The sequence below is a fragment of the Pezoporus flaviventris genome, unplaced genomic scaffold, assembly GCF_033815535.1.
Source record: "Pezoporus flaviventris isolate CSIRO_AGI_PZ_B2104156 unplaced genomic scaffold, CSIRO_AGI_Pfla_v1 ptg000003l, whole genome shotgun sequence".
In the NCBI taxonomy this organism is placed as follows: Eukaryota; Metazoa; Chordata; class Aves; order Psittaciformes; family Psittacidae; genus Pezoporus; species Pezoporus flaviventris.
The window spans coordinates 11199163-11215000 of record NW_026892551.1 but is presented as its reverse complement, the minus strand read 5'-3'; the positions used below and the strand labels follow the sequence as shown (position 1 = coordinate 11215000).

The 15838-nt window shown below is 35.1% G+C and overlaps 1 protein-coding gene across 6 annotated transcripts in view; it reads right to left on the bottom strand.

Annotated features, from left to right (window-relative positions):
• Positions 1-15838, bottom strand: part of DACH1 (dachshund family transcription factor 1) — a 375827-nt gene that overhangs the window by 185135 nt on the left and 174854 nt on the right. For all 6 annotated transcript variants that reach the window (XM_061445288.1, XM_061445286.1, XM_061445287.1 and 3 more), the window contains exon 3: positions 6924-7085. In XM_061445288.1, the coding sequence (XP_061301272.1) occupies positions 6924-7085 (162 nt within the window). The remainder of the gene's footprint in view (positions 1-6923; positions 7086-15838) is intronic.

The window sequence follows — 15838 nt, the reverse complement described above, 5'->3', positions numbered from 1 at the left end:
TATCCAATTAGTATTATCTTGCGTGGAACAGGAAATAAAGTAAATATGATCAAACTACATAAATAGCTTTTTTTTTTTTTTGTCTTGCTGACAAGATAGACTTCATCATTTAGATTTTTCCATGAACTTGCTACAGCTTCACAGCAGGCCCAGAGCACAAATATCATGCAGGAAGCTTTTGCTTCTGCAGTTTCAGAAGCCTGTTCTCTCAGTACATCTCACACAGTTAAAATCGCTCTTCAGAATTGATATACCTATACTATCTGAACAATCCTGTAAGTATATTTATATCTAAATAGTTTTCTGGGTGAATAACTAAACTTACTCTTTTAAATTTTCTTTTCCACTGTGTCTCAGACATTATTTTGCCATTACTGTATCACTGTCTTAGAAAAGACCTGTTAACTCCTTTAAATCTTATTCCAGAAAATATTAACTGCATGCACTGACAGTGAGATTTGTTCATTTAACTTTCTTTAAGTAACTACAACTCAGTAGTCGCATGACTAAGCACTTGTAAGGTGCAATACATCAGACCTACTTTTGCCATCTACTTTAGGATGAGATGGATCACCCCTACAATTGCCTATTTCTGTCTCTTGAGTCTACGGTGACTAAATTACATGCAAATATGTCTGCATTTGTTCCAATGAATTCCATGGTGAGGATTTTATCTAGATAAGGGACTCATTGATATAACACAACTGACTGTCCAGTATGAAATGCTGAATCTTTGCAAATAATTCCCTTAAGTTACTAACTGGTGTTCAGGTCATAACATCCAATTCCTTATCTTGTTTTGCAAATTCAATAATCACAACTAAAGGGCCAAGGAAGCAGATCCAGAGAAATTATATTCTCAGTTGATAGACAACGGAATTCATGATTTTTTCTTTCCTGTGCCACCATGAAAACAAGCAAAATTCCAGACTAAAGTTTAGTGACCTGATTATAACCAAGTGATGTTTTTCTGGTATTCTCCGCATTCCTGAAGCACAGTTTTATGAAAGCATTCCTTTAGCTTGAAATATGATGTGCTCAACATAGCACATTTGTCCTTAAAGCTGTATGATTATGCCTTTCCTAGCACCTAGACAACACATTCCATCCACAGATCTCAAAGAAGTTTACAAAAGTAGATATATGTCACTGACAAGCCTTTGTTTCATGCCCCATGATGTCAAAGTTGCATGCACAGTCTTGTCGTTAAACAAAGTGTTATGTATCACACAATGAACACTGATACACTGCAAATAATCTTTCTGGTCTGAAGGTACTGTTTATCTTATTTTCATTTTTGCAAGTGAATGTTTTTAGAATGGGAGCACATCCATCCACCTAAGAGTATATACATTCAGTTTCTGCTAAGAGAAAAATACATACTAATAAAAGTAATAAAGTAAAAAAAAAATAAAAAAAAACAGTGATTATTCTGTTAAACAATAGAAAAATTCTTATGAACTAGTGATACTGTCATTGAACTGGAGAGAGTTTGAGAACAAGCTTGCTCTGGCTTTTCACCCTACGATTTGGAATCTGCTCACAGTACTGCCAGCTTAACCAAAAAGGATTAACTCTCATATCCAACTGAGAACACAGATAATTCTCAGTAATTGGTAAAAAATGAAGATGAATGGGGCTGAGAGATAAGGAGCAATTAGCTCATCAGCAGTTACAGCTGTGCACTCAATCCGGATCCATCTCTTGAGTCTCGGCCCCTTTTAAAGAACCCAAGCAGAATAAACAGAGGACACCCCTCCCAAAAAATTGTCGTACCTGCCCATCATTCCTCGCTGTTCCATTTTATTTCCATGCCATACAAAGACACCTGTCATAGCATTCTGTGTAAATTACTACCTCTCCCAGGACTTGTGTCTACAGCCAATCTTCTTTTGCACTTTAAAAAAAAAGGGGGGGGGGGGGGGGGGGGAATAAAAGAAAGGGGAAAAAAAAACACAAAACCCGGAAACTAAATGACTACTGTAGACACTCTTAAGTTCCCTGTCAATCGTTTCATTATAGCAGCATCATCTGTTTGAAAATATAAGCAATTCCCTCATCTAATTATAGGGAGGATTTGAGGTTCATTAACATTGCCAAGGCAGAGAATCAGATGTGCAACTGCAGAGCTGTGCTCAGTGGCCTGCATTCTGTGTTTCCTTTTATTCGCTTTTTCAAGGTCTCCAAGACTTTTTCCTGAAACCATAAAAGTAATTCTTTCCTTCAAAATAGACACGTGTGTTTAGAAAAAGGAAATGACTGCATTTTGTACTGTTCTATTATTGGGCAAGGTCACTGGAGAAAAATAATTTCACCTAAATAATTTTATCTCTGATTCTGGATTAAAATAATAACAGTATGCAAGCAACTGTTACATTTGAACAACAGATCACAGGAAACCTTGCATTTGTCTCACAATTCTAAATATTGCAAAGTAATGCAAATGAATAGAAAACCTAACACGCCAAGAAAACCCCTTAATTTTCAACACATTTTGTGGTTGTTTATGGATTAACATGCTCGCCAAGTGTAAAATGTTGCCTTGTATTTCCTAACTGTGTTTAGAAACCAAGAACACCAAAGTCTTCAAGATTGCTTCACTTCCTTAAAGAAATAATAGCGCTTTTTTTTTTTTTATGAATGTAGTTTAAACAATGACATTTTCTTGGGACATCTGTTTTGAGATCACATTTTGAATAGATATGAACTCATTTCCTACAAAGCAAGTAATTTACTATTGTTGATAGCTGTTTACAAGTTTTATGAGTCAGATTTTAGCAAGTGGCAAAGGTCTTTACAAATCCTTTGAGTATTCCCTAAAGTGTATGCATAGTCTTTTCATTATATAAAATGTTCGGGAAGCAAAAGTATACGGGCTGTTCTTCACTTCCTACCAAGTTATAGATAGCAAAGCCTATCACACAGAAGGAGCTTTAAATATATTTATTTTCAAAGGCTTCTATCTTTAGCTGTTGCAGGTTAATGAAGTTTGATAGCAGGGCAATAAGTACTTAAGCAGCAAAGAAATAACTGATCTGCTCTACCTTTCCATTGCTTTGGAATATTAGAAGGTAAATATACAACTAATTTGAATAATATCCTAAGATGCTACTATAACAAAGAGCAGAACCTGTACAATGAAATTTAACATTTGACCTTGTCACTCTCTTTCAACTGTGCAATTAAAGTAAAAAAACAAACAAACAAAACAAACACAAAACAAACACAAAAAACACACATTTAAAAAAAAACAAAACAAACCACAGAGCACTTTTTTTTTTTTTTTTTTTTTTTGGGGGGGGGGGTGCTGACACACAGAATTCATTTTTTAAACAAAACCACAGTAATTTATCTATCCTGTATGTTGTATGTAGAATTGCCACCAAAAAGAACCCAGGACATTTTTTCTTCTTATCTGCAATGTAGCTCATATCAGCCAAGCTGTCACAAGACAGTACTTGATATAAACAAGAGATTGCAAAGACATCTCAGTAATCAATATTAGGATGGCTACAGTATGGAAGCCTCAACCACTGCATATCATTTGTCTCAGCATCTATTTCTAAGACCAAATGAAGCATTAATTCAAATCATAAATCTATGGTGATTTAAATCTGGGAATGAGCACCTGCCTGCTTTAATGATTTATTTTGTACATTTCAGTAAGCAGGAGATTTGTCCATATGAACTGACAGGTCACCTTCAGATGCCAGTAGCAGACTGTTTATCACCATGCAGACTAGCATCTCATCTTAGCAAGTAAATATTAAACTAAAAGAATCCAATTGATTGTGGATGGGGAAGAAAGGAGTTGAAGCCATATATTTTACTCAGTGTGCTAATACCTCACTCTGATTCCCCTGTAATTTCTCTTTCCTTTTTTTTCCCCCTTCTAAAATGATAATTCTGGTAGGACAATGCAAGCTCAAGGTTATCAGCAAAACTGAGGGATGTAAAATACTTACTTATTAGTAACACTGGTTTCCTTTAAGTCCCTTCACACACTAACCTTCTGGCCACTGCTTCAAAGGACCAAATTATTAAATATGTGAAGTATTCTGTATAATTAAACAAAGTTCATCTACAAAAATGAATTCTATAATTCACATTAAACATCTGATTAAAACTAAAAAGCAAGATAACTCAGAAGCAAACATTCAGTTCAACTCAAGTTCAACTCAAGAGCCCATATTTTATTTATCTTCTTTTACATAGGCACTGTAACAGCCTAAAAACATGCTATGATCAATAAATGTACACTAATATACTATAATGTCTATTACATGTGGGCTAAGATGTCTGAGTTAAGCTTTTAGCCTGGTTGGTTAGGTTTTCTGTTCCCTTTCAGGCTGGTCAGGCACGTAACACAATTTAAAATACAAACCAAAATCGGGTTACTTTCTTCCTCCTGTCAACATTCAGTAACATAATGTTTCAAATCCATGCCTAACAAGCCATAATTTAAAGCACTAATAGGATTTGGACTTGATAGTATTTATTAGAAAAGATGTAAATAAACATCTGAAAAAAATGCAGGGGAAGGGGGGAAATACGCACTTACTACAAAGCAACACCTTTGAAATACAAGTTCTTGTCAAGATCATAGAATCATAGAATCAGAGAATGGTTAAGGTTGGAAAGGACATTAAGATCATCTAGCTCCAACCCCCCTGCCTTGGGCAGGGAAACCTTGCGCTAAACCATGTCACCAAAGACTCTGTCCAACTCGGCTGTGAACACCACCAGGGATGGAGTAGTGACAACTTCCTTGGGCAACCCATTCCAGTACAAAATGCAACTAATAAGTACTTAACTCTTAACAAACCTAATAATTCCCTGGAATTAGTAGCAGTAAGAATCACTTCACTGATTCCATAAGCATAACCGACACTGGACACCAGATATGGCTCACTACAGACAAAACAAATGCAAACTGTTTTTGAGAAAACCTCCATAGGAGGTGTACAGCTCCAGACTGCACAGACAAACAGAGTGTATTTCAAGGACCATTCCTTGTGGAATGGAGACAACTGGGATGCTTTTCATTGTACTCAGAAGAGCCATTTTTTTCTGAACATAATGAACTCAATTCTTCATTCAGTTAAATTGTGAAATTAACAAGTAAGTTAGGGGGCTGAGAGGAAATTTTGGCAATGGCAGTAAATAATGTTACTTTGCTAACTTTGCCTTACCAAAACAGCTAGAATCTAAAACAGGGAAATGTATTAAGCTGTGTAAGAGCAGATCAGTTATCTGAATTACATCACAAGTAATTATTTTAAAATATTTTTCTTTTTTATTCCAGATACTCCATCCACTCTCCTACAAATTACTTCATGTGGTTTAGATGTTGATTACCTGTTAAACTTTTCTATTTCCGTGGATGTAAAAGTGTTTCTCACTGGAACTTCCAAGCAGAATAACAATTCCATAATCCAATATCTGAACATTGTATTTCATGATTCATTTATCAAAATCTGAAATTCAAACCTAAACTAGCTTTTATCCACTTTATCCTCCCAGTTTGGACTTGTATTTTTCACTCTTTCTTATTACTTCACTTTTCTTCCCGCACCTTAGGAGCCACATGGCCCTTCCAATTCATTTGTACCTGTCTCTTCTTCCCTATTTCAGGCACCTGCTCTCAACCCTGTCCTGTGTTCTCTCCTAAAGAAAAAAATCTTCCACTAATATTCTACTGACTGAATGCGTTGGTGTTATCTGTGTGCCTACACACACATTTAAGGCTATTTTCTTCACCATCAAGACTTTGTTTCAAGCCTTTCTTTAAAAGAAAAGAAATCTGGCCCTCTCTTTAATGCAGTAATGCACATATATTGTTGTTATTTAAAATGGAGTGTGCCTAGGTAAGCCAGATCTTTGAACTGCAATTCACATTATTTCTAAATAATAGCCTACCATTACCTACTGAACTGCACAGAAACACTGTTCACATACACATTTATTTACGTTAAGGCTAGGACATAACTCTAAGACTCATTTCAAATATATTTATGAGATGAAAAGGCAAAAAATAAACAAAACTAAAGAACCAAAATAGAAAAAAAAAAAACAAACAACCTATCTTAAGTCATTTTATTCCAATATACACTGATCTTGCCTGCAGTCTTCTGAACATGCCTGTTTGTCATTGAATTTCAGTTGCTGAGTTAATACTGTCTCAACATGATAAAAGGAGCCAATACAATGAAATGGCATAACAAAACATTTTACAGCAGACACACACAGATGATTAAAGATTTAATCATCAACAACAAAAAAGTTATTCTAGCTTTGAAGTATACTTTCGCAAAACAAATTGTCTAAACAAACAAATAAAGTATACTGAAACAATTCTGTTTGCGAAACAACAAGAGTTGCTGATGGCTGCTTAAGAAATGGAAAAACCTGTTAACTACATTTTAAAAATGTGTTTATTAAAATAAAATGATAGGAACTGCAGAGCATGGCAATAATTTATTGTGTATGTATGTTTTCCTTTTGTCACAGGGCACATGAAAGTATGAAATATTTTGCTTTCAAGCTTGTGTTCTGAATTACCTAAAGTCGATACCCAGCACACTGAGCAGGAGACATTGTTAAATTTCACTTTGACACCATCATCTGTCACCCCACCTGTACTTTGAAAAATGAATTCTAAGCAATCAAACCACTTTCCTTCACGGAAAATATTAACTGGACTCTGAAAAAGTAACCTGCAAAGCAAAGAATGTTTTTGTAATAGTAACAGAAATGCTGAAAGCTGGTATAAAGGTCAGATACAAAATAAAACTAAAAACAGCAAGAAGAAGAGAACAAATATGCAACTTTCTACACCAAATCAAGGATTTCAGAAGGAAGTTATAATAAAATATCAGAGCATTATGGACAAGTAATATAATAATGCTGTGTCTGAGACTTACCGACACTTGAATTCAGATCTCCATTTTCAGAGTCTGCTCCATGCTGGTTATTATTTGCATGATAGTTGGACATAGCTTCCAGTTTAATTTTTTTCACTTTCATTGCTTCTGCTATGGCAGCATTGGTGGCAGCTGCTGCTGCTGCAGCTGCTGCTGTCAGGCCTGCAAATAAGAATGAAAAAATTTTAATATAAGTTATTCTATGATTCTTCATTATTTTAAGGAGGAAAACTGTTAATTCTTCCTTCATGCTTCTTATGTAATGAACAGCGAACGTTGCAGAATATTATTGCTCTTGTTAGATTTAAAAGCTATTAGCTTTTTCAAGCAAAACTTTTCACATCATATTTAGATATTTAGCTTCTCCTATATATCCAACTAGATCCTAAATTGGTATCCAGTAACTGCAGTCATAATACAATCACAACTAACTGCAGCTATACATGCTCTCAGAATTCTAACTTAGTTTCGAAATGGTGTCTTCAGTGTCTGGCTATGAATAGGTGAACATTTACATAAATGTAATTAGGAAAAAAAAAAAAAAAAAACCACCACCAAACCTTTAGATCTCAAATGTTTGACATGCTAAAGAAAAGAGAAAAAAACAGATCTACAGTTTCTATTTATAAGTAACAGATGACATTTCTTTCTGATTTCACACATAACAGCAAGGAGATGTGGTCATTTTAGGAAACACTTTTAGAAGAAATGTTAGTAATGCAGAACATTGGTAAAATACTTTTTTTTTCTTTCCCCAAACTTCAAGGCATTAAAGTATTTATCAGTGAAAATAGGAATTATTAAACCCATTTAATCCCAATCCCAAAGCCACCTTCAGGCAATCCAAGTGCTCTTACTACCAAACCAAATTTCTGTCATTCAGCAATTTACAAGGAAGTTCTACAGAAATGAGAACATTTTTCTTGTCAAAAGCCATTAGACAAATGGTCCAGTCTTCAAAACTCAACATTAGATACAGCCTTTAATCAAAGTCACAGTATAAACTTTTGCCTGAGGCAAAATAATTCCTATGTGGTCCCCAAACTGTCCTGCTACCCACTTAGGTTCTTTTGCCCCAGCCTGGATGGTAGCAGATAGAAATCGATCCCAAAACTTCACAAGAGCTCCCTATCATGATTGATTCAGGGGACAGAGGAGGGAACTAAAGAGAATTAAATGTAAGAATGAAAGAGAAGGCATTATATCAAGTAAATTTTATGCAATTATGCAACCTCAGCCTGTGATGCCACAAGAGGAGAACAGACCCTCAGTCACTCTGAATCAAGATTCTTGGCCTGACCATGGAGAAGGATTGAAAAAACTCAGTGTAATTAGTTTAAAGGTGCCTGCTGTCTGATTTTCAGCTACTTGGAGAGGTGTGAAGTGTCTTATGGATCTCAAGAGGAATTAACTCCACAATTTACTATTCTAGGGGGCCAAGGCTGCTGCCCAGCACAAGAGGTGCAATTTAGCAGGAAAGACCAAATAAGCAAATAATCCCAGGTTCCTGAGACAAATATTACTAGCATCATTGCTGCCAAGGGCCTCTTGTTGTCTCCTTTGACTCCTGAAACAGAAAATGAGTTCACTCTTGCCATGTTTTCAGCTAGTGATGGGGAGGGACAGAAGGCAAACTCCAGTGGGGAGAAGGCAGAAGGTGGGTATCAGGAAAGCAGTGAGGTGGCATAAGAGGTGCCTTTGAACACATTGTGGGTTGCTTTCCCTTATTACTTTGCATGATCACATAAAGATTAGCAAACAGCTCCAGCCTCCCAACCGTCTTCACAGGCTGACTTCTAACGCCTCCAAATGCAGTGAGAATTACCAAGTATGTGATAATTACTTGCTGCATAGGCAGATCAATATTATTTAGAAAACTGCTATTTCAGGTAGAAGAAGATGCACCAAAAGCCAAAAATCAAATCAGAAGGTGGATACATACAAGGGCATAATTTTATTTTAGCTTCTGCTACTATTATAAATTGTGCATGTTCTGGTCTTAAAAAGATATTGACAATAACATGGATTGCTTCCAATGATATTTTTACTTTAGAGGAAGGATATGAAGCTATACATTGTACAAATTTGGTTACAGCCCCTAAACTAGGCCACAGAAAAAGGGATGGTGCACCTCTGAACTTTGGTTTGCATCCTGTGTTCATTAAGCAATACAATAACCTATACTTCCTTTTTGAATATCCATCACTGACAAGCTAAAACCAGCATCTTTAAGGAACAATCATTCAGAGAAATATTCAAACACAATATAAATAATGAATACAACTCTAAGTTTTGGTTGTGACCTGACTTCTACACCAGCAGTTTTAAGCACTTTCAAGTACTAAAGTAAATACCATATTAAACAGACACTGGACATAGGACTCATGAGTCTGCCTGTAAATATGTCTCACTGGGGTAATGACCCGATTGCAGAACTGCTGAAATACAAACTCTTTCTTGCTACAAAATTTGCACTAAACCAAAGTAGGCTATAATGCTTCTCTCTAAAGGAAACCATAACCTTGGGATAAAGACTGCAAAACTAAAATCCAGATTCTTTAGTTCTGTATTATGATTTTCACAAGATAATGCTTGTGATAATAAATGATAATTTAAAAAAGCAGAAATTAAACTACTAATTTAATTCCTTCTCTCCTGCAACCACATAAGTGATTGAGATGATTACTCTGCTATACAGCAATTAATTTAAAATACACAAATCTAAAATGCGTGCCTCATCTAAGCACCAGTGTGAGTGTGTGCGTGTGTGTGAAATGTAAGGAACAATCCTCAGAATTATCGCTTAAGGTCATTCCTCACAGCAATTCCAACATAGAGCACAGCTTCTGTTTTACTTTTCTCTTATCACTTGACTCTCACAGTATAGCAAAGCAAGCGGCAAGGAAGATCCTGAGCTAGTTACTAGAGCATTATAATCACTGGTGCACTCACTATACTGTGGTATGGTACAAGATCAAACTTTCTCTCTAGCACAGGGCCTGACCCATCTCACTGATGTGACTAGCAAAGGCAGACAAATATATTCTAAAAAGAAGAGGTTAATAAGCTGTTATATATCTATATGCATATTTTAAAAGACTAAACTTTAAAGTTGGGTAAATACTTGGGATTTTTTTTTTTAAATTGTTGTTAAAAAAAGGATTTTTCACCTAAACATTATTTAACATCACTTTACTCTAAAAATAAGTAGGCAAGGAATTTCTGAGGTGCACGCTTTTCTACAATACAGAACTCTTATCTTCAAATATGAGATAACCAGAAGTCACTTATAAAGCCAACTGAAATAAAAGAAATAAGGATCACATCAAACAGACACTTAGATATTTTTTATTTTTACAAACTATTTATTTGAACAGTTAAAAGTATCCAGGCCAAAATATTCAATGGATTAAATTCAATGGGTAGTTGTCATTAATATTCTGAAATTGATAAGTTGTTTATGTCTGGCATTCTTCCTGCTGATTATGCAGTGAGACAGGCAGCTTTATAAATATCTCATCACTCCATCGTCACACAAATTTCATCGACAGTGCTCGTGCACAGCTATTAGCAATATGAATCTAACCATTACAAGAGGAAAGAAAATCGAACATGTGGCATTAATACGCAGTCCTGGTTCCTAGCCATCTGATAGGCAGATGGTGTAAAGCGGATTCTCCAGCTGAAATGAAGGGGCACATCATTTAAAACCTTGTTTGCATTCTAACTGATATCAGTGCCATATTGATATACATGATACATCATGGCAGTATTTGAACAATCTAGTCTGTTTCAGTCATAAATGTTTACAGCCTTATTTTTTATCTTCAGAAGCATGTTCTGAAGAGCGTATTTTTAATTTATGAAACCTATTGTTTACTTCTGTTGAACCAGATTAGCAAAGAGCAGGAATATTAAATTACCACAACCACAGCAGTATAACTAAGATGGATGAATAAAGTATGTTTTTTCAATAAAATATGTTAGCAAAGGAATTAAAAAATTAGCCTAGACATTTTATGCATTAAATACATTTATTCATTTAAACCTTACAGCTTTTTTCCCATGTGACAGACTCAGAACTTTAATGCTTTATAAAGCTATCCATTTAAATCTCTTACTGTGCGCAATTAATCTTGTCCAACAATTTAATTCAAAAAGCAAAACATCAGAAAGTAAAGTTCAATTCAACCATCACGCTTCTGAAGTAATCTCCGTATTGCTGACAGTTCCTATAGACTCATCAGCAGAAGTCTGTTCAAGGTGTCTTGTAGGAACCATATGAATTTGAATTACAGCTCAATTGAAAGCTCTCCAAGCCTTAGTAGGAACTCAGGAGCAAGAAGCAGAACACCAAAAGAAAGCGTGAATGCTCCTTTCCTACAAAGACCTTCTCTCTTCTGTCACCAGATTACTTTGGCCTGTTGGGTGTGTTTGTAGCTGTTAATTATGTTAATAAAGTTGCAGCCTGCCGCCTCTGCCAAATATAATCATAAGCTTTCTCCTGCCAAGTTCTAGTCTAATTTACACCCATACAACTCTACTGAAGTCAGAATTTCGTGGGTGAGAATGAGACCAGAAGTATGCCCTGTATGTGTGGTCTCTAATGCTGAAAAATGAGTGAATGACATGGAAAGCCATGACAAAAATGCCATAGCATCTTCAGAAAACAATTCTGTTTTAAAACAACTGAAAGAGCTGTCATATATCATGACAGATTCTAAAAATGTGTATGAATTACTACTTGTCAGCGCTAAATCACATCCAGGGTTTCTGCCTTTCAACAAATATTATTCCCTGCCTTAAGAGAAAGCTCTTAAAACTTTTTGACGTCATAGGCAGCTTCCACACACTATTTTTGAAGGAAAAGAAGAAAAGGACCTATGAGTGTAACTTTTTCAGCCTCAAATATTTCTCAAAATACACATTTTGGAATTATATGCCTCAACTTGGGCTGGGACACTTTTATAAAATCAAGCAATTGATCTTACTTCCCTTTTCCTTCACTTAACTATACCTAATGGTAATTTTAATTCCTAATAGTTACTCCAATAAATAATGAAGAACTTCCTCAATATAACTATTAGTTTCCTTTATCTATACCATACATATATACATACTTATCAACACATTAAAAAAAATCCAGTAATATATATACACATTTCACAACTCCTTTCTTTAGGACTCTGAGAACATTTTCAAGGTAACTTACCTTTGCCATTATAGATCAGGTTGAAAACCAAAATACACCTGTTACATTTCACTGCTTTGCTGGAAAGCTCATTCTGCAGAAATGCTTTATTCATTGAATGGAAGGAGGTCCAAATCTCATCTGAATTCTAAGAGAACTCCTTTCATTGTTGCAAATTATTGCTTAATCGTTTTTCTTATACTTTATTTCAATGGTACTAACTTGAAAATAATTCATGTCTTTTCTTGACTTAATTCCAAATTTCGTATTGAGGTTCTTTCTTAGGCAAAATTCTTACTAAAATATGAAAACTCTGCCTGAGAAAGAAAGGCAGGGTTACCTCCTAGGACGTGACCCTGATCACTGCAGATTATTGCACTGATTTGATGTGTTTCAGCAGTTGAGGTACAAGGTTTTGGTATCTTGCTATGCTGCTGTGTAGTTACTTCAAATGAAATAGGATCCTAACCTTAGTCTCTGATCTAATGGGTGTTTTATATAGTGTGATACATAAAGCAAGAAGGCAAAAGCAATCTGCAGGAGGACAGAGGTCTGATTACATAGACTGGATTGCAGAAAAGGGAACTCCATACTACACTGTAATGCTCTGCTATTCTTCATGTATAATGTAGGTCTGGAATCTTACAGCTATCCAGAAGTCTTACTTCTGTTAAGCTGCCTGGATTGATCCAACACAACAATATTGGTATACCCTAAAAAGTTCATTACCTGTTACTTTGGGATAATCAAGAAATTCCTGTCTGGCTATTCTAGCTGTATTTTCCTGCTCAACTTGCATGGTTCAACACAAAGTGCTCTCCCAGACAACTTTGTAACATCATTAAAAGATCTATTATTAAAGGAGTCATGTAAAAAAAAAAGTGAAATAACTAAAGGCACTTTAAATATTGTTAAATAAGGGATACTTACAAAAATTCAGCCCCTTGTAATCTGGTTTAGACTAGTATAACAAAAATGAAAGTGCCAGTCTTACACTGGGGGAAAAACAGTGTATGTGAGGCTCAAACCATCTGTTGTTCATCAGACTAATCAGACCTTTTTCCTGTAACTACCCCTAAATTGCAATATGAATTTTGAGGTCTGGGTATTTCATTTAAAATAAACAAGTAAAAGAGCTAAATTTCCACGGCTATCTTCAAATCTAAGAATCATTTTACTTGCAATGTGTTTCTGCAATTAATAACACAGTTGCAGAAACAAAACATTGCCCTTGAAAGAAATAGTGTCTTCTTGATTTGTTTTGTTAAAAGTAGACAAAACTGAACATTAAGACTGTATTTTTTTGAATGAGAACTACTGGCAGGTTCAATAATGCTGAAAAAGAATGCGCAAGTATAATTGCTTTATCATTAATATTTGCCATTTATGGAATTGATGGGTTTACTTTTTTGTGGGTTTTTTGTTGTTTTATTTATTCCTTTGTACTGAAGAGTAAGAAGTGAAATCATAAAGCGCATTTCAAACACCACAACAAAGTACTAAATATTACAGCTTAACAGGGGTCTATAATCTGTGAATTTATCGTTGGCTTTGTGCAATTGTGACAGAATTAAACAATGTAGACTGCATAACTGCCTGGCTATATTGTACTTTTCAGCAACAGTTAAAAATCCTACTGAAATGCAGACAGCATCACTACAATACAATTAAGAGAGAACATTCCTTCTTAAACAACAGTCATCTTTTCAAAAGCAATAGATCTTCAGTTCTCATTCAGTCTGTTGCATTATTCATTTCATGTGCAACCTCATGCTGGACCATAAATTGTTACTTTATCTAATCAAAGGCGACTTAACTCCACAGAAGGTCAAAGGTTTAATTTTGTGAAGTATTATCTTACGCTATGAGTTTAACGGAAAAATAGAAGAAGAAAAACAGCCAAGAAACTGGTAATAAATGAACCTTTATTGCCTCAGGCATTGGCCTAGTTAATAAACTTTCATTGAAGGTTTCTTTCAACTGTTACGGACAATGAGGTAAAAAAAATCTTAAATTACAGCCATGTGTGACTTTTAAAGCAGGCATTCTTTTTTATCTCAACCTCCCCAGCTTTGGAAAAAGACAAAGAGATTGTCTTCAATTTCTTAACCAAAAATGTATGCTTCTAAACAGATGAAAAAGTGCAGATCAAGCCATTTTAAAAGCAGAGGTCAGCTTTGAACAGTGTAAAAAAATACTTTTCCTGAAGTGTCGAGTCTTGATCCACAATCTCTTTAATCAAATAGCATGCAATTTCCCAACCCTGAAAAAAAGAAGTATGTGGGAAGGGAAAATATATATACTAACAATATATTATGCTAGCAATGATGCTTGTTTTCTAACAGACTTTCTGTTTTACATTTGCATTGCTAGGATGCAATAATGGCTCCTGTTTAATAGAATGACTTACTATGGGAACAACTTCCCTGCACTTTTTGCAAACAGAAGTTCCTTTCTTCTTTTTGTGTGTATTATCCATGTTCTTGAAACACTATTCTAGCTGTTATGAAAAATTAAAAAGTTTAACATAGTGACAGTTACTGGCAGTTACTGGTGATTCCATTAATTTTCTTGATTTAACATTATTTGAGTGACTACAGTATCTTTTATTGACATATTCTTTTGAGTCCAGTTTAGAGAATTGTATTTGAATTTAAGTTTTACAGTCAAAACCAGTGAGAAAATCAGTAGTACTTATTAAAAACTTAGCTCTTTAGTCTAATTTATAACTAGACGTACACAATTAATTGAAACACTGCTACAATTCAGAAACACTGAAAGGACGTGTTTATGCCTGTAACAGCAATAATGTAGCTAAATACTCATAATCTTTCAACCAGCAGGAGCTTTTGTAGGTTTTTTTATAAACCTAATCCACAGCTTGACACAGATCCTAGTATAATGGCACACAGTTCTTTGATTAAACCAGTATCTAAACACTGTTGAGGAAGCCCGATGGCCCCATGGAAGTATGTCTCCTTACAGCTTCTGAGCTCAGCCTTGCAAGCAGAATTGCCAAATTCTTTCCAACAGACCCACCACAGCCTAAATGCCTAATCACGTGTGTGAAATTTAACTTATTCACGTGTATAAATACTTGTGGCATCAGAACAAGTTTAGAATAAAATGAGATTTTAGAGTAGACCACAGTGGCTTGAGATTTTACACTCTTCTGGTGGGATGGATGTACCCACAGAGGGACCTGTTCTCTGTCCTGGGTCCCCACACTGAAGAAACAGCTCACCGATACTTAATGTGGTATCAAAGCCTTTGTGGCCATTTTGGATGTGGTCCCAAAGCAACATTTTTTCCCAAAGAAACCAAGATTAGATTCTGACTTTCGGTGCACATGAACAGTCAGCAAAAAACTTGTTTTAGTCTCCTGCCTTCCCCAAGAACTGAAACGAGCATTAATCCTACTCATACAGAGAAAAAGAAAGAAATGCAGGGCTTCAGCTGTGAACAGTTACCTTCCCTAAGATGAAATATTACCACAGCTGCTCATTAATGTATTTTCAGTAAACCTTTAAAATATAAACTACTCAAGACAATTTAAATAAAGTTTTCTTAGGATTATTCATTAACAGCATAAGAATATGCTATATGTATAAATACAAATTTCTTTTAAAAACAATTCTGTTGTGTGATATTTCTCTTTAAAGTAAATATTGTTTCTCACCTTGCAAAAGTAAACAGAAACCTTTATAGTATGAGATATACTGAA